This window comes from Phoenix dactylifera, chromosome 6, assembly GCF_051530095.1.
Source record: "Phoenix dactylifera cultivar Ajwa chromosome 6, Ajwa_hap1_PhDact_Kaust_v1.1, whole genome shotgun sequence".
In the NCBI taxonomy this organism is placed as follows: Eukaryota; Viridiplantae; Streptophyta; class Magnoliopsida; order Arecales; family Arecaceae; genus Phoenix; species Phoenix dactylifera.
The window spans coordinates 7,887,472-7,910,784 of record NC_143195.1 but is presented as its reverse complement, the minus strand read 5'-3'; the positions used below and the strand labels follow the sequence as shown (position 1 = coordinate 7,910,784).

The following is a 23,313-nucleotide window of genomic DNA, read 5'->3' as shown; positions in this document are numbered from 1 at the left end:
GAAAATTATAATCTAGCTTTTTATTAAACAATTTTTTCTAAGATGAAGTAAAATGGAGCGTACGTGTGGGTAAACGATTAATAAGAAAATTAGTTGTTTCAAAGGCCGTATCCCAAAATTTAGATTAGATTGGGCAAGGAGAGCAAGATCTACTTCTATAATATGGCGGTGTTTGCGCTCTGCAACCTCATTTAGTTTAGTGGTATGAAGGCATGGGAAGCGATGACTAATTCCATGATCATTTAATTCTTGTTGAAACGATTGCGATTGAAAATCACAAGCACAATTAGTTTGGAGAAATTTAATTTTACATTGTAAAATATTTTGAACAAGCAACTAAAAAATATGGAAGACATAATAAATGTCAGAATGATTTTTTGATGGATAATTCTAGGAGAAACGACTTAATCATCTAAAAAATGTATATAATACTAATACCCAAAATGCGATGTAATAAGAGAAGGCCCAAATATCAGTATACACAAGTTCAAGAAGAGAAGATCTAGAATAAGAGTGTAAAAAAGGATAGAGAGTGACTCTTACTTAATTGACATGTAGAGAAAATTGAAACTTTGTTATTGTTATGAAAATTCAGACATGAGTTTATTAAGAATTCTAGAAACAATGAGCATAGAAGCATGACCAAGATGTTGATGCCAAACAAATTAAGAAATACTAATTGACATAGCATATGCAATAAAAGCCTTCTGGTGACACTCCGAGATGAGAAACAGTAAACTCCATCCCTAAACATGCCCTTAAGGAGGGCTTGAACGGAGGTGAGATCCTTCATACAAAAATTGTCAGGATGAAACTCAAAATAACAGAAATCATCATGTGTGAATTGAGATATAGATAAATTTTTTTTGATGATTTGAGAGGCATATAAAATATTATTAAATTGGAAAGGACGAGTATAAGTGTACAAAAGAGAGTGACAAATGGTTTTTATAGCCAAACGTAAGCCGTCTCCTATGGTAACCTAGTCGGAACCACTATAGTCAGAGCTAAGATGAAGATTGGACAAATGTGGAGTCATGTGATGGGCACATGTATCTGTGTACCATATTGGATCATTTATGGCACCAACATTGCTTGTGGAGAAGCAACTTCTGCTTGATAGAATTGATCGAAATGATGGTAATACTTCAAGGCCGTGTGCCCATATTTGCGGCAGACTTGACAATGTAACTTATTTTGAGTTTGGCCATTAATAGTATTTGGAGTCTTAAGTCACAGCCCTTCTAGTGATAAGGTCCCTATGAAGAAAAGGTAGATGCTCCATCATTAGAGAAATTATGCGCTGACTGTTGGGGCTGCTGCGGCGGACCTCGTTAGCTGCCTTTTTGCACATAATTTGCAGTGGGTGCAATCCCATCCATAGTCGAATGAGTTTTGGAAGTTTGAAGTCTTAGTCGGGTGTCATATTGGAGCAGAATGCTATATAGTTCTTCAAAACTAGCAGCAATGCTCGTGGTAAGGAGTGTAGAGATGAGGTGTTTGTACTCTTGACCATGGCCGAGCAAGATTTGATAGCATAAATTGACAAGCGATACCAGTCTATTAATGGCAGCCAAGTTGTCCGATATCTTCTTTCCCTATTGTAGATAATCCTTCATAGAGAGGGAGCCCTTATTAAGAGCATAGAGATCCATCATAAGAGTATTGTAATGTGCTTCACTCTAGATGGCATAAAGCCATTTGAGAGCAAGCCAAACATCTCGTGCATGTGGCAACCCGACAACATAAACCATCATAGCATCAGATATGTTGTTGAGAAGCCACGCCATAGCGCTTTGATCACAGAGAAGCCATGACTCATAAGCTGGATTAGATGTTGACTTCTCTATTCTTCCATCATCAGAAGTTGTGACAATCGTTGGAGGTGGAGGCAAGGTCGTGCCATCTATAAGATCCCATAGTCAGTTGCCTATTAAGAGAGGTTGAATACGTCCCTTTCAGGTAATAAAATTATTCCAATTAACTTGAACAGCAATTGAAGGCAGAGTAATAGATATAGGCATGAAGTTGGAGGAGGATGCAATGGAGATAGCTAAGGTTGAAGGCTTCGATACCATGTAGGAAAGAAGAATACGTGGAAAACAAAAATATTGTAGAAAACTTTTTCTACCTCAATCTTGTGAGGTGATCATCATGTAAATTTATAATTGAAAATGCACAAGAGATTACAACTAGGATGAGACAAAGATAGAAAGAAATAACAAACGGATCTCTAGGATCAATCCAAAATTAATGCTATTCAAAATTCAAAATTCAAAATTCAAAATTTCTAAAATCATGGATCCATGATATGTTGCTCGATATGGGGTTAAGATGAAGATATTGTGGGTTGAGATGAAGATATGGCCAACAAAAGTTAAGTTGCACACAAAAATTTATAAGACCTATGTGTGTTTGCACATGTTTCTCTTTTCAATTCTCCCAAGCCCATCAGTGCAATTATAGTCTAAGAATCTATCACAAACCAAAGTTGGCCAGAATTTCAATTATTGACATTATTCTTAATTCCCAAGTAAAACATTGCTATGTGCTAAGTTGCAAAGAATGTGGCTTGGGGAATTATTAGGAACTAGCAAGATTGTTTTTGGACCAAATATGAACAGGGATGGACTAGGTATAAATGTTGAAACCTTAAGCAAAATTTTGGATTTAAGAATTCTTTAATTATCATTGTTAAAAAGTTATAAAATTATGTCAAAGATGCGTTTTACCCATAAAGAAAAAGAAATATATGACTAAAATATCTATGATATTACGTCAACATAATTCCTCGAATCCTTGAAGTAGGGTAAGGGATAATACATGCCACCAAAAAACTATTTATTACTTCCAAAATTCATCTACAAAATTCTTCATTGCTAAATTCTATGCATCTAACAAGGACAAGATAAAATAAAAGCAGCCACTCGATGAACGGCATCAATACTGCTATTTACTCTAATAACATAAGACTACTGGCTTTCTCCAAGGTAGAACTGTTCATGGGCTAAGATAGGTCATGCTCGAGTTGGGCTTTGCTTGAAGATCAACACAATTTAGTTAGGCCCATGCTTGTCCCAGCCTGGCCTTCGACCTATCTTCCAGTCCAAAGTCATGCCATTACTCAAGCTTCGGACTTTTGGCCGAGCGTCGGAATTCATGACCAATTTTAAATTTTTTTTAATATTAAAATATTTAAATTATTTAAAAAAGTTAAAGATGAATAATTAAATATTTTCAACAACTTGCACATGTCTATTATCCCATTAAGTTCACATATCAATAATAATTGTCAATTAAATCCATAAATACTTCAAATATAAACAAATAACACAAGAAAAAATAAAAAAATATGGCCAGGCTCGAGTCGGGCTTTAATTCCCAAGCCCATGTCCGGCTTGTTTACTAAACAGACCTATTTTCCTAGCCCAGCCTATTCTGCCAAGCCTAAAACCTTAGCTCAAGCTTGTTCAAAAGGCTTTAGGCTCAAGCGGGCAGGGGCGAAGAGCGAGGAGTCAGAAGTCGGACTAGGCGGGCCACCCGGCGTGGGAATAGGTCTCTCCAAGGTATGACGGGCAAGAAGCAATAGATGATTAGTGAGAAAGGAAACTAGGAAGACAAGAAGAAATTCCATGAGATGCTCCACCAAAGACATAAGGTAAGCAAAACCAAAAATGCCAATCCACAGCCCAATGCAAATGAATAATTCATCTAAAAAACTAACTTCCAACATCATCATGAGTTCATATATTTTAGGTTAATCTACCCAACAGAAAACAAAGAACTTCTTGACCTTCTAATTTAAAGATCTCATATGGTTTACCCTACTCATGAGAAATAACTAAATGAACTTGATTTGTGACACCACCATATAAATAATTAACTTTTCCATACAAGTTTTCTATAAATGAACTTAAGTGAAATCATGTATTATTTGTTTAAAGAATGCAATAGAGCCACAAAGCATAACAGCTTGCGGAAAAAATGTCAAAGAAAGTTATCATGATTATTAACAAACTTTAATTCTGAATTCCTTAACTGCAAGAGAAGTATGAGACAGTAACAACAGTCGGCAACATCACTTTGCTGAAAGCATGCACATTAAAACAGATCAACTTATATCATGTATTTAATGATGTATTTCAGATAACCTAACTCAAGGATCCTGATTGGTACATGAAAGCAAGCAACCTAGCAATAAAATCCTCTAAGATAAGTGTGGAGTGATTGATTATAATCCTATTTAATTTTGATGAGCTCAAAGCATTTGAGTATATCTTATACTAATGAATTCAATCTAGTGTTTCAGCCAAATATTTGTGAATTTATGGTTAAGTGTCTCTAGCTTTGGTTCAATACATTTTGGCTAAGTATGGAAATCAGTTTGAACCAAAGTCTGAAGCTCGAGTCGACTCCGGAAGATTATGAGTCGACTCCAAGTGTTTCAGAAGCACTGACACATGCTCGAGTCGACTCCGGTACACTACGAGTCGACTCCGACTGAGAACTGACAGAAAGACAGAAAGCTGATTTTTAGACACTGTCAGCGAGTCGACTCCAGAAGGGTTCGAGTCGACTCCGACAGTTGCCGAGTCGACTCCAGACGTTTCCGAGTCGACTCCAAAGGGTAACAGAAGAAAGACAGAACAATGTATTTCAGACCCTGCAACCGAGTCGACTCCAGAAAATTACGAGTCGACTCCGAAGTTTGGCGAGTCGACTCCTAGTTAAGTACGAGTCGACTCTCAGAGGAAAGCAAGACTCCGCGGCAGAACACAGAGAAACCGTTTTCGGATTCTGAGAGCCGAGTCGACTCCAACAAAGTGCAAGTCGACTCCGAGGCAGTTCAACTCAAAGCACAGAGAAACAGTTTTCGGGTTCTGAGAGCCGAGCCGACTCCAAGTACTCCCGAGTCGACTCCCAAGTCAGCCGAGTCGACCCCAACAAAGTGCGAGTCGACTCCGAGGCAGTTCAACTCAAACACAGAGAGTCAGTTTACGGGCTCTGAGAGCCGAGTCGACTCCAAGGTGATCCGAGTCGACTCGAGAAAGAAATACAGAAAAACAGATCTCTGAAACCCTGAGAACGAGTCGTCTCCGAAGGGCCGAGTCATCTCCAGACTTTGGCGAGTCAACTCCAGGATTGGCCGAGTCGACTCCAGAACGGGACAGCACTTTAATTCAAATCCTAAACAGTGGACGAGTCGTCTCCAGTAAAGTGTGAGTCGACTCCAGCAACAGCCGAGTCGACTCCAGATCGAGCGAGTCGACTCTGATCCCAACGGATACACTGTCAGGAGTTGCAGAACGGCCACAAAAAGGTGTCTAACGGCTAGTTTTCAAGGTGGACTGCTTAAATAGCCAGAGTAAACAGTAGTAGACATCAAGAGAGCTATTCCATTCAAACAAAAAGGGATTTTTACCTACCAAAGGCTCTCAAGAGTAAATACAAGAGAAAGAAGGAAAAAGCGCATTCAACTCCATCCAACCAACGTTCTCCTTCGCATTCAAAGCTCCCCTTCTGACAGCAAATCTTCAGCACATTCAAGAGGAGTTGAAGAGTTTGAGAAGCCCCTTTCTCCACCTCCAAAAATCTGTTTGAGGGCTTCTAACTCTTCTTTGTTTATATTGTTTAAATACGCTTTTCAAGAAGCTATCTTTTTACTTGTTTCAAACTGTTTTTTCTTACTTGATTCAATCAGGGGATTGAATCAAGGGTGTTAAGGTTGGTTGGTTAGCCTAGGGTAAAACCAACGTGTAAGGGTTCGATTGTGATCCCGAAAAAACAATCGGGTGGTTCTAGTCGGTGAGCCTGTGAAAACCGACCGAGTTCGTTGTGATCTCGTAAAACAACAAGTTGGGTTGTGAGCTTGTAAAACAACTGGCTGTAATCCGAGGGATTATAGTGAACTCCAAAGTGAAGCTTGGGGAGTGGACGTAGGAGCAAGGGTTAGCTCCGAACCACTATAAAATCTCTTGTGTTTGTGATTGTTTCATTGTCTCTTCCATTCCCTTCATTCACTGCATATAGTAACTAATTAATCCACTTGCAATAAGTTTTAATTAGTTACTCACAAAGTTTTTAATTGCAATAAATACTTAAAACCCAATTCACCCCCCCTCTTGGGTTGTCTTTTTGGGCAACAAGTGGTATCAGAGCCGGAACTCTTCTATCAAAAGAGTAAAAGATCAAAATGACAACCCCATTTGGATCTTCTCATATTGAGGGGCAATCCACCCATAGACCTCCATTCTTTAATGGAACCGACTACTCCTATTGGAAGGCTAGGATGAGAATATTTATCCAAGCTCAAGACTATGAGATTTGGAGCACTATAGTTAATGGATCATACACCCTATCTATTTTTGTAAAGGGTGTTACTATACTCAAACTTGAAAAAGATTGGGATGACAATGATATTAGGAAGGCACAACTAAACGCCAAAGCAATGAATGTGCTTTATTGTGCCTTAGACCGTAATGAATTCAATAGAGTCTCAACTTGTAATTCTGCAAAAGAAATATGGGATAGGCTTGAAGTGACCCACGAAGGCAGGAATCAAGTAAAAGAATCTAAAATAAACATACTAGTTCATAGGATAGGCTTGAAGTGATCCACGAAGGCACGAATCAAGTAAAAGAATCTAAAATAAACATACTAGTTCATAAATATGAACTATTTAAGATGGAATCTAATGAAACTATCACTTGCATGTTTACTAGATTTACTGATATTGTCAATGGCCTAAAAGCCTTGGCAAAAATTATACTAACAGTGACCTTGTCAGGAAGATTCTTCGATGTTTGCCAAGATCATGGGAGGCCAAGGTAACGGCAATTCAAGAAGCCAAGGACTTGAACAAGCTTCCACTTGAGGAGCTTCTTGGATCCCTAATGACGCACGAGCTCACAATGAAACAACACAGCGAAGAAGAATCCTCTCATAAGAAAAAGATAATAGCTCTCAAATCTACTTCTTCTAACAAGGATTTATCTTGCAGTAGCAGCAGTGAAGAAGAAGATCATGAGGGAGATGATGATGAGGCTCTTCTCGTGCGAAAGTTCAGAAAATTCATCAACCGAAAGAAGTCCTTTCATCAGAGGAGAGGTCCCTCAAGTTCCTACTACAAGGATAAAGGTAAGGAAAGGGAAAATGAAGGAATCGGATGCTATGAATGCAAGAAGCCGGGACATTTCAGAGCTGACTGTCCTTTGCTCAAGAAGGCCAGCAAATATAAGAAAAAAAAATTCCTCGTCTCCACCTTATCGGATTCCGATTCATCATCATCATCATCGGATGAGGAACAAGAGAAAAATGCCAACTTCTGTTTTATGGCGAACGAAAATGAGGTAACATCTGAAACGCATTTAAATTTTACCTTTGATGAATTGTATGATGCGTTTAATGAATTAAGTGATGAATATAAGACAATAAATCTTAAGAATAAAGAGCTAAAACTAACCAATCAATCTCACTTCCATAAATACGATAAATTAGTTAAGGATAAAGATTTTATCATTAAAGAAAATTTAGAACTTAAAACAAGCAAGCAAATGTTAATTCAAAAAACTAATACCTTAATTAAAGATAACGAAAAACTAACCAAGGAAATTTCAGAACTTAAAAACGATAAACAAACTATAAGAGATAATCTCACAAAAGACTTAAACATACTAAAAACAGAAAAACAAAAGTTGGCACAAGAACTTGAAAAATACAAACCTTTTGTAGAAAAGTTTACATATAGTTCTGAAAAATTGGAAATGATACTTAATAATCAACGAGCTGGTTTAGGGTATAAACCTAAGAATAAGCAAAAGCTCCTTAGTAATTTTTTTTGTGAAAGCAGGGAAAAGCAAAATTAAGAATATAACCTGTTTTTGCTGTGGAAAAACAGGACATAAAGCTAATGTGTGTGACCATAGAAAAGGAAAAGCTAAAAGAAAAATTAAAAAGGTTTGGATTCCAAAAGGAACCAACATTACTAACCATGAAGGACCCAAGAAAACTTGGGTACCTAAAATTGTATGATTTCCTTGTGTAGGAGTGTCTTGCAGCCAAGGTCGACAAAAACTGTTGGTACTTGGATAGTGGCTGCTCAAGACACATGACGGGTGACAAAGACCAATTCTTCACCCTTGAGCCTAAAAAGGGAGGTGCAGTGACATTTGGAGACAATAACCAAGGTCACATCGTTGGTATAGGTAAAGTACAAATCACCTCCTCAACCTTTGTTGATAATGTACGATTTGTAGATGGTCTTAAGCATAACTTACTTAGCATAAGTCAATTATGTGATAGGGGTTTTGATGTTCTGTTTAAGCCAACCCTATGCATCATAGCCAACACAATTGACAATAGCTTAGTATTCAAAGGAATAAGACGTGGAAATGTGTACGTAGTAGATCTTGAAGATCTTGCCAAAAATAACCCTTGCTTAGTAGCTAGTAATACTAAGGCTAATAATATAAGTTGGCTATGGCATCGTAAGTTAGGTCATGCAAGTATGGATACAATATTAAAACTAGTTAAAAAAGATTCTGTAATAGGTTTGCCAAAACTAAAATTTGAGAAAAATAAAATTTGTGAAGCGTGTCAATATGGCAAACAATCTAGGAGCTCTTTTAAATCCATAAATTGTGTCACTACTACTAGACCCCTTGAACTACTACACATGGATCTATTTGGACCAACTAGAACTACAAGTCTTGGTGGAAACAAGTATGGCCTTGTCATTGTAGATGATTTTTCTAGATACACATGGGTCATGTTCTTAGCTCATAAAGATGAAGCATTTTCTGTGTTTAAGAAATTTCATAAGGAAGTTACTAATTCAAGAAGTGCTTCAGTTATAGCTATTAGGAGTGATCATGGAACGGAATTTGAAAATCATCTATTTGACGAATTTTGTAGTCAAAAGGGGATAACTCATAATTTCTCTGCACCTAGGACACCACAACAAAATGGAGTTGTAGAAAGAAAGAATAGAACCCTAGAGAAAATGGCTAGAACCATGTTATGTGAAAGTAACCTCCCTAAGTATTTTTGGGGAAAAGTCATTAATACATCATGTCATATACTAAATAGAGTTTTATTTAGACCCATTATAATAAAAACACCTTATGAACTTTGAAAAAATAGAAAGCCCAAAGTAAACTATTTTCATGTCTTTGGATGTAGGTGTTTCATTCATAATATGGCAAGGATAACTTAGGTAAATTTGATTCTAAATCTGATAAAGGTATCTTTTTGGGATATTCTACATCAAGTAAAGCATATAGAGTATTTAACAAAAGAAACCTTGTTATTGAAGAGTCTATACATGTTGTTTTTGATGATACTAATGATATCTATTCTAGCAAGAGAGTTGCTCCTGATGATGATGCAGAAATTATTGAAGAAAAGATTGATGAGATGACATTACAAGAAGATGAACAAAAGCTAATTGGAAATGCATCAACAAGCCAAGAGGCAATTGTGGATCATGGGCTGACTAAGGCTTGGAGGTATGCTCATGGGCATCCTAAGGAATTAATTTTAGATGATCCATCTCAACCTGTTAGAACTAGAGCATCTCTTAGGAACTTAAATAATCATCTAGCATTTGTCTCACACTTTGAACCTAAAAACATAGAAGAAGCTGAAAATGATGTAAATTGGATAAATGCAATGCAAGAAGAACTAAACCAATTCACTAGAAACAAAGTATGGAACCTAGTTGAACGACCCTCTGAATACTCAATAATAGGAACCAAATGGATATATAAAAATAAACTTGATGAACATGGAATCGTGATTAGGAACAAGGCTAGACTAGTAGCAAAAGGCTATAATCAAGAAGAAGGTATAGACTTTGATGAAACTTTCGCTCCTGTAGCTAGACTTGAAGCAATTAGATTGTTACTAGCATTTGCATGCTCTAAAGACTTCAAATTATTTCAAATGGATGTAAAAAGTGCCTTTTTGAATGGGTATATTAATGAGGAGGTGTATGTAGAACAACCTCCTGGTTTTGAAAATCATCAATATCCCAATCATGTGTATAAATTAAACAAAGCACTTTATGGTTTGAAACAAGCACCTAGAGCATGGTATGAAAGACTTAGCAAATTTCTGTTAGACCATGAATTCTCTAGAGGGAACGTTGATACAACATTGTTTTTAAAAAGGAAAAACAAAGATATGTTAGTAGTTCAGATTTATGTAGATGATATTATTTTCGGTGCTACTAACAATCGCCTCTGCGAAGAATTTGCTGACCTAATGCAGAGTGAATTTGAAATGAGCATGATGGAAAAGCTGAACTATTTCCTCGGGCTCCAAATCAAACAATCTGAAGAAGGGATCTTCATCAATCAAGCTAAATACATCAAGGAGATGCTTAAGAAGTTTGATATGGAAGGAAACAAGTCAATCAGCATACCCATGAGTTCATCATGCAAACTAGACCAAGATGAATAAGGTAAATCAGTAGATCAAAAGATGTATAGAGATATGATAGGATCTTTATTATATCTCACTGCAAGTAGACCTGATATCATGTTTAGTGTATGCATGTGTGCTAGATATCAATCTAATCCTAAGGAATCACATTTAATCGCAGTTAAGAGAATTTTTAAATACCTAATAGGAACAAAAAATATAGGTTTATTGTACTTTAAAGAATCTAGCATAAACTTAATAGGGTATACAGATTCAAACTTTGCTGGTTGTAAACTTGATAGAAAAAGCACCAGCGGGTCATGTCAATTCTTAGAAGAAAATTTAATCTCTTGGTTTAGCAAGAAACAAAACTCGGTTGCACTATCTACGGCGGAAGCCGAATATGTTGCTGCCGGGAGTTGTTGTGCTCAAATCTTGTGGATTAAACAACAACTTGAAGATTATGGCATTAAACAAGATAAAATTCCCATTAATTGTGATAATACAAGTGCCATTAATCTAACTAAAAATCCAATTCAGCACTCAAGAACTAAACACATTGAGATAAGACATCATTTCATAAGAGATCATGTACTGAATGGTGATGTGACACTTCAATTTGTGTGTACTGATGATCAACTTGCTGATATCTTTACAAAACCTCTAAGTGAGGATCGATTTTGCATACTTCGAAGAGGGTTAGGAGTGATTGATCCATTCTCGTGATACTCTCCTCTAGTTCATAGATTTTGAGGATTAGTCTATGGTGGACATAGGACTTCTTATCTATGATCATCAAATCAGTTCCTAAATCCTGGATAAGTCCATAACTCTCTTTTGTGGCACGAAAATAACATGATTTTTGGGTGTGTGCCAGAGTTCGAGTCGACTCGGACACATTTTAGAGTCGGCTCATGTGGGAGTCGACTCGCGCATATTTTGGAGTCGACTCGAGGTCGAGTCGACTCGCGACTTACTGGAGTCGACTCGAGGTCGGAAATCCGATGTTTTAACCCTAATCGAAACGTTCAATCCCCACTTCTATTCACAGCCGACACTGTTCCAAAACCCTAGAGCCGTCTCCGACCTCGTCTCCGACCCATTCTAGATCTTCTCCATCGAGTTTTCCTCCATTTTCCTAGTTCTTCTCCCGTGTTTAGGTCAAAAATGCCTAGGAAAGCAGTTGTCCCAAGCCGGAAGAGACCTATCTCTGCGAGCGGGGCCGAGCGACGGTCAAAGGCTCGGAACGAACCCGCGAGGCCACCACCTCCGGTTTCTTCCCTGCCTAGGCCGGTTCCCTCGCGTCCGTGCGCCGGGAGGGCAGTCTCCACCGGGAGGAAAGTCAACTTTGACTTCCTCTCCCGGAAAGGCTTCACCCTAGGGCATCGTCTTAGGGTACAAGGGCTAGAGTTTTTCTGTTCCTTAGACCTCCCAACTTATCCGGGGTTAGTTAGGAAATTTTATGGGACTGTAGCCCGGGGTAGTGGTGGTATCCAGGGAACCGTAGCGGGTGTCCCTATATTCATCTCGGAGGACTCCATTGCTCAAGTCCTCCATCTTTCCCAAGAAGGGATCTCTCCCAGTCACCCTCTTGATAGGACTGAGGCCCTTACAGCAGTCTTAGGGAGTCCTCCACAGTCCCCCATAGAGGAGGTGTTCGCAAATCAGCTGTCGGCTGAAATGCGGCTTCTCCTTAGTGTTATCTCTAGGACTCTCTTCCCAAAGACTGGGAGGTTTGACTTTATCTCCGAGAGGGACCTAGCCCTGATGTACCATATACTCCAGGACACTCCTATCAACTTCCCTAAACTTATCTACGAATATATCTGTGAACCCCTAGATAAGCCGAGGTTGAGTCTCCCCTACGGTATGCTTTTCACTCTCATCTTTAGGGAGTTAGATGTACCTATTCCTGAGGGGGAACCCTCTCGCTCACTGCGTCACACAGATTGCATGGGTGAGGGGACTCTTCATCGGATGGGATTTCATAGAGTAGAGGGAGTCTGGGTACGGAGACCATCCACTTCATCTGACCCAACCACTCATCACTCTCCTGCCTCTGACCATGACCAGGACCACCATACAGATCTACCCACCCATCCTTCTACCTCTGGTCCTGCACATACAGAGCCCTCCACCTCCACTGCCCCATCTACTCAGCAGCAGCCACTGGAGGTCCGCATATCTTCTGAGCAGCTCCGAGAGTTGCGGCAGGAGATAGTGAGGGATTTGAGAGATGATTTGCTGAGGGAGCTCCGAGGTCCTTCTAATGCTCCCTCCACCGAGATTGTTCCCACCCTAGCAGCAGTAGCCGAGATGACTGCGCACTTGAGGGAGGAGATATCAAATGTGCGCAGCCTGGTCCAAGCTCAATACTGGAACATGAGTGACGTCAAGGACGACACGAAGAAGATGCGAGACGACATCAGACATGAGCTAGGGAGCCAGAGCCAGGGTGCCGAGAGACTAGCCCATGCACTGCTCTCCAGGTTGGACACCCTCCAGGAGAGTGTGAACAACATTTCTACGATTCAGTCTAGAACCACCTCGGAGATACTCGAACAACTGGGAAACATCAATGAGGGATTAAGCATGGTCATCAAACACACTAGACTGAGCAAGGGAGCCACATCCTCCACCACAAAGAAACCCTAGTGTTGTTTGTTCTTTTTACTTTATAATGTACAGTCCCTTGAGGACTCACTTGATATGTAATCACACTTGTACTCAAATTTGAATTAAATACAATGAGTAGAAATTCTTTTCAAAATTGTGCATTCTTGAGTTCTTGTACTTTTCTGTGCTTTCTGCCTTTTTGCTATGATGACAAAAAGGGGGAGAAAATATATTGAATTGAAATGTAAAGGGAATCAATAAAAAGAAAATTCTTAAAGCACAAAGTAATTTGTTCTAAGTGGATTCGATACCTCGAGGCTCATTATCTCTTTGTTGGGGCTCCTAAAGGAGTAATCTCCAGAATCCATTCAAGGGATATTCGGAGATTAGTTGAATCATACTCAAGAACAAATTGGCAGATTTTCCCTCTAAAACCTAAAATTTAAGCTCAAAAGCTTCAAGACATTAAAAGAAAATTCAGAGAATCTAAACAAAATTGAATGCATATGTTGAGGGGGAGAATCTAAAATCTTAAGAAAGCAAATTCATTAAATACATATAAGCCAAATAATTGATTGCATGACATGAAGGCTTATATAATTCCAAATGAAAGGGGGAGCTTTAACTTCAGGATTTACTGTTTCACACCTTTCAATTATGGATAAATTAAATGACTAGACACTTGAATTCATTTCAAAACTTTATTATAAATCTCCTTTTGGTTGAGCAATTCACTTTATAAATACTCAATGTTTGTCATCATCAAAAAGGGGGAGATTGTGGAGTGATTGATTATAACCCTATTTGATTTTGATGAGCTCAAAGCATTTGAGTATATCTTATACTAATGAATTCAATCTAGTGTTTCAGCCAAATATTTGTGAATTTATGGTTAAGTGTCTCTAGCTTTGGTTCAATACATTTTGGCTAAGTATGAAAATCAGTTTGAACCAAAGTCTGAAGCTCGAGTCGACTTCGGAAGATTACGAGTCGACTCCAAGTGTTTCAGAAGCACTGGCACATGCTCGAGTCGACTCCGGTACACTACGAGTCGACTCCGACTGAGAACTGACAGAAAGACAGAAAGCTGATTTTCAGACACTGTCAGCGAGTCGACTCCAGAAGGGTTCGAGTCAATTCCGACAGTTGCCGAGTCGACTCCCGACGTTTCCGAGTCGACTCCAAAGGGTAACAGAAGAAAGACAGAACAATGTATTTCAGACCCTGCAACCGAGTCGGCTCCAGAAAATTACGAGTCGACTCCGAAGTTTGGCGAGTCGACTCCTAGTTAAGTACGAGTCGACTCTCAGAGGAAAGCAAGACTCCGCGGCAGAACACAGAGAAACAGTTTTCGGATTCTGAGAGCCGAGTCGACTCCAACAAAGTGCGAGTCGACTCCGAGGCAGTTCAACTCAAAGCACAGAGAAACAGTTTTCGGGTTCTGAGAGCCGAGCCGACTCCAAGTACTCCCGAGTCGACTCCCAAGTCAGCCGAGTCGACCCCAACAAAGTACGAGTCGACTCCGAGACAGTTCAACTCAAACACAGAGAGTCAGTTTACGGGCTCTGAGAGCCGAGTCGACTCCAAGGTGATCCGAGTCGACTCGAGAAAGAAATACAGAAAAACAAATCTCTGGAACCCTGAGAACGAGTCGTCTCCGAAGGGCCGAGTCATCTCCAGACTTTGGCGAGTCGACTCCAAGATTGGCCGAGTCGACTCCAGAACGGGACAGCACTTTAATTCAAATCCTGAACAGTGGGCGAGTCGTCTCCAGTAAAGTGTGAGTCGACTCCAGCAACAGCCGAGTCGACTCCAGATCGAGCGAGTCGACTCCGATCCCAACGGATACACTGTCAGGAGTTGCAGAGTGTGCAGAACGGCCACAAAAAGGTGTCAAACGGCTAGTTTTCAAGGTGGACTGCTTAAATAGCCAGAGTAAACAGTAGTAGACATCAAGAGAGCTATTCCATTCAAACAAAAAGGGATTTCCACCTACCAAAGGCTCTCAAGAGTAAATACAAGAGAAAGAAGGAAAAAGCGCATTCAACTCCATCCAACCAACGTTCTCCTTCGCATTCAAAGCTCCCCTTCTGACAGCAAATCTTCAGCACATTCAAGAGGAGTTGAAGAGTTTGAGAAGTCCCTTTCTCCACCTCCAAAAATCTGTTTGAGGGCTTCTAACTCTTCTTTGTTTATATTGTTTAAATACGCTTTTCAAGAAGCTATCTTTTTACTTGTTTCAAACTGTTTTTTCTTACTTGATTCAATCAGGGGATTGAATCAAGGGTGTTAAGGTTGGTTGGTTAGCCTAGGGTAAAACCAACGTGTAAGGGTTCGATTGTGATCCCGGAAAAACAATCGGGTGGTTCTAGTCGGTGAGCCTGTGAAAACCGACCGAGTTCGTTGTGATCTCGTAAAACAACAAGTTGGGTTGTGAGCTTGTAAAACAACCGGCTGTAATCCGAGGGATTATAGTGAACTCCCAAGTGAAGCTTGGGGAGTGGACGTAGGAGCAAGGGTTAGCTCCGAACCACTATAAAATCTCTTGTGTTTGTGATTGTTTCATTGTCTCTTCCATTCCCTTCATTCACTGCATATAACTAATTAATCCACTTGCAATAAGTTTTAATTAGTTACTCACAAGGTTTTTAATTGCAATAATTACTTAAAACCCAATTCACCCCCCCCCCCCCCTCTTGGGTTGTCTTTTTGGGCAACAATAAGGTTAATAAGTGCACTAGTAATTTAATTATGACAGGAAATCATGGCAATGACATTATGAGCCATTTGATATGTCATGTCACACAAGAAATGCGATAATGCAAAAATGGCAAAGAAGTTACTTGAAAGAACGAGGTGACAAAAAAGAATCAAATTAATAGATGACAAACTAGTTAGAATGGAGATTTAATATTACTAATAGCATCAATATGAATTTCACAAATACTCCATACACCCTAGTGCCCTTTCCACTTGAATATACGGAACACAAGATTTAAGGAACATCTATAAATACAATATTTAAAATTATAATACCTCACCAGCTGCAGCAGTGATGACATGAGGTGTGAAATTTGCACCAGCAGAGCATGCAACCATTTCACCTGCAAAGAATGTTCAGTAAAAATAGCAAATTTGTAATGAAACCCTAGGGTATGGACTCATGTGATAGATAAAAAAAATTAAGGAAAAAAGAAAAGTCTGCTACTAAATGGATAAAATCACTATCAAATATATGAAAAAAAATGCATCTGTAATTCTGTGTAGTGATATAGCTGCCTGCTTTGGTGAGGGCAACTATAGGGGCGGAAAATGTAACTTATCACTTATGTGGTTTAATCACATCCAACCAGGGAATATCATTGTAATTTTCCTAATGCTTAGAAAGAGTCCAGAGGAACAGGGAAAACCAACAGTTGAATCCAGGGAATTATCTCTAAAGAGCATGGAAAGCCTAATAAGAGAAATCGAAGATTTGATTCAGGGAGTTGTATTTTTCTTTAGAGTGAAATAAAACCAGAGAGCCTAATAAAAATACAACCTCACAAATTATAAATGATTAATTGGATTCAAAACACTTGGCTTCAGAATTGTGGAGAAGGAACATGAGTACTGGTTCAGCATATAGAACAACAAGACCAACATGTGGATTATTTCATCAACAGAAACTATATCAAATATCTTCCTCTAATTTGTGGGGTCCCATCACTGACACTAGAGCACCAAGCCTATCTTGACAACCATTTGATAAATTGTAACTTAAACTAACTATTTCATGCCTGATTCTGATTCTAACAGCCCAAAAGGTGGGTAGCTCCTATCTTAACCCAATATAATGATCACTCCTGATTTCCTATTTCCTAAGTTCTCTTCTAAGGCCTGACCAACGAGGACTCTGGAAGATTCAGAATCCTCGAACCCCGCAAAATTTGGCCTTTTCCGCAAGAACAAACCCCATTTCGGGAAAGAGATCTCATTTGTAGGTCCCACACACTAATTCCCAAAACCCTGTATCAGCACTCCAATCTGAAAGGTCCCAACCAAATTCAACTGTCATGAGAAAGAGAGAAAGAGAGAGCAGTCCCAACCAAATTCAACTGCCATGAGAGAGAGAGAGAGAAAGAGACAGGCAGACAAACATTTACATATCTGCAGGCCACTAATTTCCAGGAAACTACGGACCTGAAACCAACTGCAGTTGAAGAAACTTAAGCTGCCGTAAAAATCGAATCTTGAGCTTAATTACAACTAAAATCAGCCTCTAACAACAAAACCGCAACCTTCAAATAAGTTTTCAAATAATAAGCCAAAACATCCGAAAAAACACAGGAAGGTAAAAGAGAGAGAGAAATTACTCAAAATTTCAAAGTAGAACTGGAGAAAGATGGAGCTTTGGCACACAATACCTAAAGATTCCAGCTCGACTCCGCGCTGCGCTTTCTTCACGAAATCCCCCGGCCGCCCTCTACCCCGCTTCATCCCCGGATTCGAATGGTACTCACCAGGAGGAACCGACGCCGAGATGGGCATCGGGCTCAGAGGCATGATCAAGCTCCCGTCTGGCCTGTACTTCCTCGGCCTCCCTCTCTTCTTCTTCACCATCCCCGTGGCCGCGCTCCCCGGCACCGGCTCCATCACCACCGCCCCAGGCGGTGGCGCAGTCGTCACTCCTCCCGCCTGGCTAGGGCCCTCGCTCGCCGCCCTCGTTGCCACCGCTGCCTGCGCCGGAGGCGGTGGCTGCGGTGGTTGGTAGCTCCCCGCCGCCTCCGCCGGCAGCGTCACCGCCGGCGCCGGCGCCCCAGATGTCATGCCTTCCCTCCCTTCCATGCATAGATAAGCCCCCAAAATCCCTAGCAAACCCCTTTCACTGCTAAACGGGTCAAGAAAGAGCGCCTGATCGCGCTTCCAGATTGCGTCTTCCCCGCTCTATCAAGCTTCCGCCGTTGGAGAGCAGAAGAGAACTTGAGTGACCAAGCTCCAAACTCGTCGCCGAGACCGTTTCCTTTTTTTTCTCTTAAATTTTATATTTTGCGGCTTTGTCGGACCGGCTCCCAACTTCTCTTCGAGCGGTCGGAAAACCGGTTTTTCAACGCCAGCGTGTCGGTAAACCGCTTCCGACTTCGTCGCGCCCCGGCGGTTTCGGCGATCCTCGAAAGCCGCTTGCCGGAACCCGGAGAGAAGCGAAGGGAAAGGAACGGGTAAGAGACAGGGGAGAGAAAATGAATAATAGAGATAAATAATAGAATATATGAACAAATGGAAGACAATTACGAAATTGGGGAATATTTTAATCGGACGGGCCAAAAAAATCGATATGGGGGGTGTGGATCTGGAAATATTTATTGGGCCGTCCATCACGGGGTGTTTTGGTATAAAGAAATGGGGAAGGAAGGAAAAAAGGAAGCGACTTTTCTTATTTTTAATTTTTTTTTTGATTCTGGGCATTAAATTCGGGGATTTAAAGCTGCCGAGCGAACGTTGGAGGCCCGCCTTTTGCCTACCACCGACCTGCTCCTTGCCTACTTTTGATGTAAAAGAATTTAAACAATAAAACCCTTTTGTGGCTCTTATTTGCTAAAAAAATAATAATTCAATACTATGGTTAATTATCAAATTTATAGGGTTTGGTTTTTTCTTTTTTTTAAAAATCTTCTTTTTCGATTTTGTGTAATATGGCTTTACGTTGTAATTCCTTTTTAATTAAGATAAGACAGTTACTCCAAAATACTATAGTAATGTAATTTTGGTAAGACTAGATAAAGGCTAAAGGTTTGAATTGTTATGAGCCGTTATAGCATTATAATCATTTATTAATTACCTAAAATAAATAAGAACATGTCTAACAATATTTTCCAATGTATTAGTAATTTCTCAATTCTGCTTTTTTCCGTTGTTGATGGTTTCATATCATCTAGAATAAGTTGATAAAAATATTCAATTATTCCTTAACTATTTTTAAATTTTAAACTAGCATTGTGAATTATTCATGATTTATGTGAAGTATGCAGTTGATGTTGTTGTTATCTTCGTTGTTATGGTCATCGTCTCTTAGATGCTTGATTTTTATTTTAGTAGTCTTATATTTTTATATATTTTAATTTTTGTAATTTTAGTTATTCAAATTTTCTCAAACCTTTAGTGCATATATTTTAATATTTATCTATTTTTTTTTGATTTATATGAATATTCACCTCTTAGTTAAGTTGTTCCACAATGTTGAAGTATGATTTAAAACCTATTTTCTTGGATTATACCATTGCTATGCTAAAAACTATTTTAGTACTTATCATGGCTTATTATATCAAATAACAACTTTTAATGGTAATGATTTTAAACTACATTATAGACATTTTACGTGTATAGTAAAACATAAATAATATATGATGTAAATGATATGCCGCATGAACTAGGATGCCGATCCTAACATGCAATTGAAGAACTCTGTTTGTGAAAAGAAAAAATTATTAGAGACAATATAGCTGGGTTTAATCCATTACTTTTGAATGACTACTCCTTTTTCTCTTCTCCTATATCGTCGAGTTTTCTGCTCCTATGATACCTGTTGGCGGAGGCCTGAGGGGCCGAGTCAATGTTGGCGGAGGCCTGAAGGGCCGAGTCAGTCCTGCCACCTGCCAATGTGGATGCGCTGGAGGAGTAGGGTGGGTTATACCACTAGGGGGTCCCTGAACCTACTGGCGAGGCCCTGTCGGAGTCCGGAGTTGGGCGAGGCTTGGTCGGAGTCGACTCGTGGCGCTATGGGCCCCTGCGCTAGTTTAAGGAAATAAAGTTGCGCCTTTACTAACACGTGCGGATTTTGGTGTAATGGTAGCGCTTGATCCTGACAATACCACGAGTTTTAATTGCTATTATGGCGACCTCCATCAATTGACCAAGCTGGAGTTCTTCCCTTCAATTCTCCAACTACTTCTATCTTCTTCCTCTAACTTGTCATATCTCTCCTCCAAAATAACACTTGGGCATTGCAGCTCTTTGTTTCCTCGAATCTTCTCTTGCTCTCTCACTTACACTAATCTTTTTTAAGCCCTTTTTGCATTGCTAATCCTGACCATTACTTTGAAGGAATATCTCCTCAATAACATGCTCCACTTCGACTCTAATTGATACCTCAACTCCACCCTCTAGTTGATCATATCTTTGAATCTCTTAAAGTTGGAACTAATTGTGAATGATAAAGCTCTTCATTTCATCGTTAAGTTTGCTACAGTAGGAGTTTTCTCATCCACCACCTTCCAATTTATTAAATTTGTTAAAAAATCCTGTGAGGTGACCATATCACCAAAGCTTGGAATTTCTTTTATGGTATGAAGATGTAGATGGAAGTATTGAGATCTTGTTGTAGGGATGTCAATTGATTAGAGTAGTTTAAGCTCCCAAGCTCGGTATGGAATGAACTTGCCAAGCTTAAGCTTGGTTCATAGGCTTGAACATAGTTTCTAACCAAGGCCAAAAAATACTTGACCAAGATAAAACTTGATAGAGTATCAATTTATCAATCTAGAGGGCAGGCCTTAACAATACTAAGGTTGCTATATTATAATATGGGTGTCACGAGTTTGAAGTACGGAAACATCCTCTCAATATGCAAGGGTAAGAATACATACATCTAACTCTCCCTGAATCCTATAGCAGGAGGAGCCTCGTATACTTGGACAGCTTTTTTTGTCAATTTATCTATCTATATCTATACTACTATTAAGAGAATATCAGTAGTTTTCTCACCTTCCTATATTTAAACATTTTTGATTATCAAATTATACTTTGATTATTGGTAATAAAAACTTTCTAAATGTAACAAAATGATGTAGATATTTTTCTGTCTCTAAAGATTAGGATTTGTTAAATAATTTGAAAGCGCTAACAAGAACATCTAAATCACTTATAAATCTAAAAATTTGAAATTCTAATTTGTCTCTAAGATGTCCATGTTAAAGCTATTTGAAACAAAATATTATGAAGCAATTATTTTCTTGATCTAAACATGAGTATTTATTTTATTTTTCAAGAGCATTTGTAAGAGCTCCTTTGTCATATTTAATCTAAAAAATTTTGAAACCTCCATAACTCCCTGAGACATTCATATTAAATGCTTTTGATTATTAACTTTTATTTTTATTTTCAAATAATATCAAAAATAAAGAGAAAAAGTGGAACCTTCCTATATAATGTCTAAGTATCATGAAATATCTCAAAAATCCACAAAGACTGCAATCACCTATTAATTATACTTAAGATGATGTGTGTATTTACTCTTTTGTTATGTAAATTTTAGAGCCAACAACATGTCTTCAAATGTTATTAATTTATCAATTTTTTATTAATAATATCTTACAATTCCCTTCATATCTTTACTCACACAACAGGACTATTCTACTTGTTTCTATTTTTATTTATTTTTTAAAATTTTCATTTGAAAGCAATTATTTTTATCTAAAATCTTAGCAAACCCTTAATGATACCATTAGTGGTACAATAATTATGACTAAAGACAATAATGTGGTAGTCAAAATATTATAAGAAACCTATCCCTGAATTACAACAAAGATTACATATCATTATTAGTCACTCTAAATTTTTAATAACATATTGCACTGTATATCAATAAATAATAATTTACAAAAGTATTGTATCTAAAATAATAGCATTTTGTAGTTAAATAACAGCATTACTAATATTTGAAATACAAAGATATTAAGACAAATAATTCATAACCCATTAATTTTTAAAAAGTAAAAAATGATCTGCATAACTTGATTTGATCGAAGGAAAGGAAATTTCTTTTTAACCTGCTCAACTCAAATCTCTAAAAAAAAACTTGAAAAAGGTAGAAAGAAGGTGAAAGTAAAGTCTAAGTTCACTTTTTTTTCATTGATAATAAATTGAGATACATAACCTCTATTTATAATAGTGAGGTCTACACTCGCACAATTCGGATCAGATTTCTCCCTTAGTTCGAATAGAACTAGCTTTTCTAAAGTGACATGACTAGAGAAATAAACATAAAAATTTAAAATTCTGTACGAGATAGTTCTCAACTCGAACATCAATTTGCCTTCAGTTGCTTTACCTAATTCTTCCTAGATTGGAAGATACGTTTGGTAAAATTTTTTGTTTAAAAAAAAATAATTTGGCCAACTCATTTTGAGGTCAAAAGAAAAGAATTTGTACATGCCTATTAGTTGTATCACACCTTTTAGGGAGTGGCGCCATATCATAGAGTTCGAAAAGTTATCCGACTTAAAAAATTGAAAAGATAATCTCAATCAAGCGTTGTATGATCAAGTCATAGCCTTCAAAAATTTGGCACATGATTTGGTTCTTGATATGGTAGATATCAGTTCTAGACCTTGTCTAGTCTTAGCCATAGTGGCCAATATGGTCCACACCAAGTTTTATGATTCTTTTGGATTCAAAAGATATTCAAAATGGCATGTCCACACAATCGACCACTATCTATTTATTTGTATTTATAGTCATCATACAACGGGAAAAACATGCTTTTGACCTCCAACTGATCTCATCCTTGGAATACCACTTTTTCTAGTTCGAGCATAAGTTCCAATAGTTCCTCTCCTTCTTCTCATTATACACCAAGTACTCTATCATTGCCCATACAAGAATGGTAAGGATTGGGTAATCCAGTTGTATATGTGAGAGAAAATTCAATGCCTCACCTTCCTCCTTTATACGCAACTTCCTCTATCATTGACTAGAGCTCTCACGACAAGAAATAGGATATCTAAAGATAGATTTGTGGAAATTTAGAAAGGAGGGTAAGAAGAGGTGGTTAGAGTTAATGAGAAAGAGGAAACGAGATAAGCTCCAAAAAGAGATTTTTAGAAACTCATCTTGAACGTCTTTGGTAGTGAAGTGGGAGGAGGAGATGTGGTTGGAGTTGACAAGAATTTAGGAGCATGATGACAAGGAAGCTATATTGTCTAACTCACTAATTGAAATGCATCCTAATTTATTAACAAAATCACCAACATAATATTTGAGAATATATTAAGTTGGTGTAAATTATATCAGCCCAATTACATTAGTTGGAAATTCAAGTTTAGGCTGGTGGAAATAATATCGGTCCAATTAAATTAGTTGGCTAGCATAGTCTCCAGCTAATATTATTTTAAAATCAATTTGGGATACTTTCTAGTTCGACTATAATTAGATTGTAACAATAACCTATGGTCTCCATAGCTTACTCCTTCATCATTTCCTCATTCTCCTACAAGATTAGCTAGTAAACTCACGCATGTA

At 38.4% G+C, this 23,313-nt stretch overlaps 1 protein-coding gene across 2 annotated transcripts in view; it reads right to left on the bottom strand.

The window, feature by feature from the left end:
- The window catches only part of LOC103697946 (AT-hook motif nuclear-localized protein 1-like), a 35,323-nt gene extending 17,077 nt beyond the window's left edge, over positions 1-18,246 (bottom strand). For both annotated transcript variants that reach the window (XM_039118478.3, XM_088723245.2), the window contains exons 1-2: positions 17,445-18,246; positions 16,075-16,142 (exon numbers count right to left, since the gene is read on the bottom strand). In XM_039118478.3, coding sequence (XP_038974406.3) covers positions 16,075-16,142; positions 17,445-17,865 — 489 coding nt within the window. In that variant the 5' untranslated portion in view covers positions 17,866-18,246. The remainder of the gene's footprint in view (positions 1-16,074; positions 16,143-17,444) is intronic.
- Between the last annotated feature and the right edge of the window lie 5,067 nt (positions 18,247-23,313).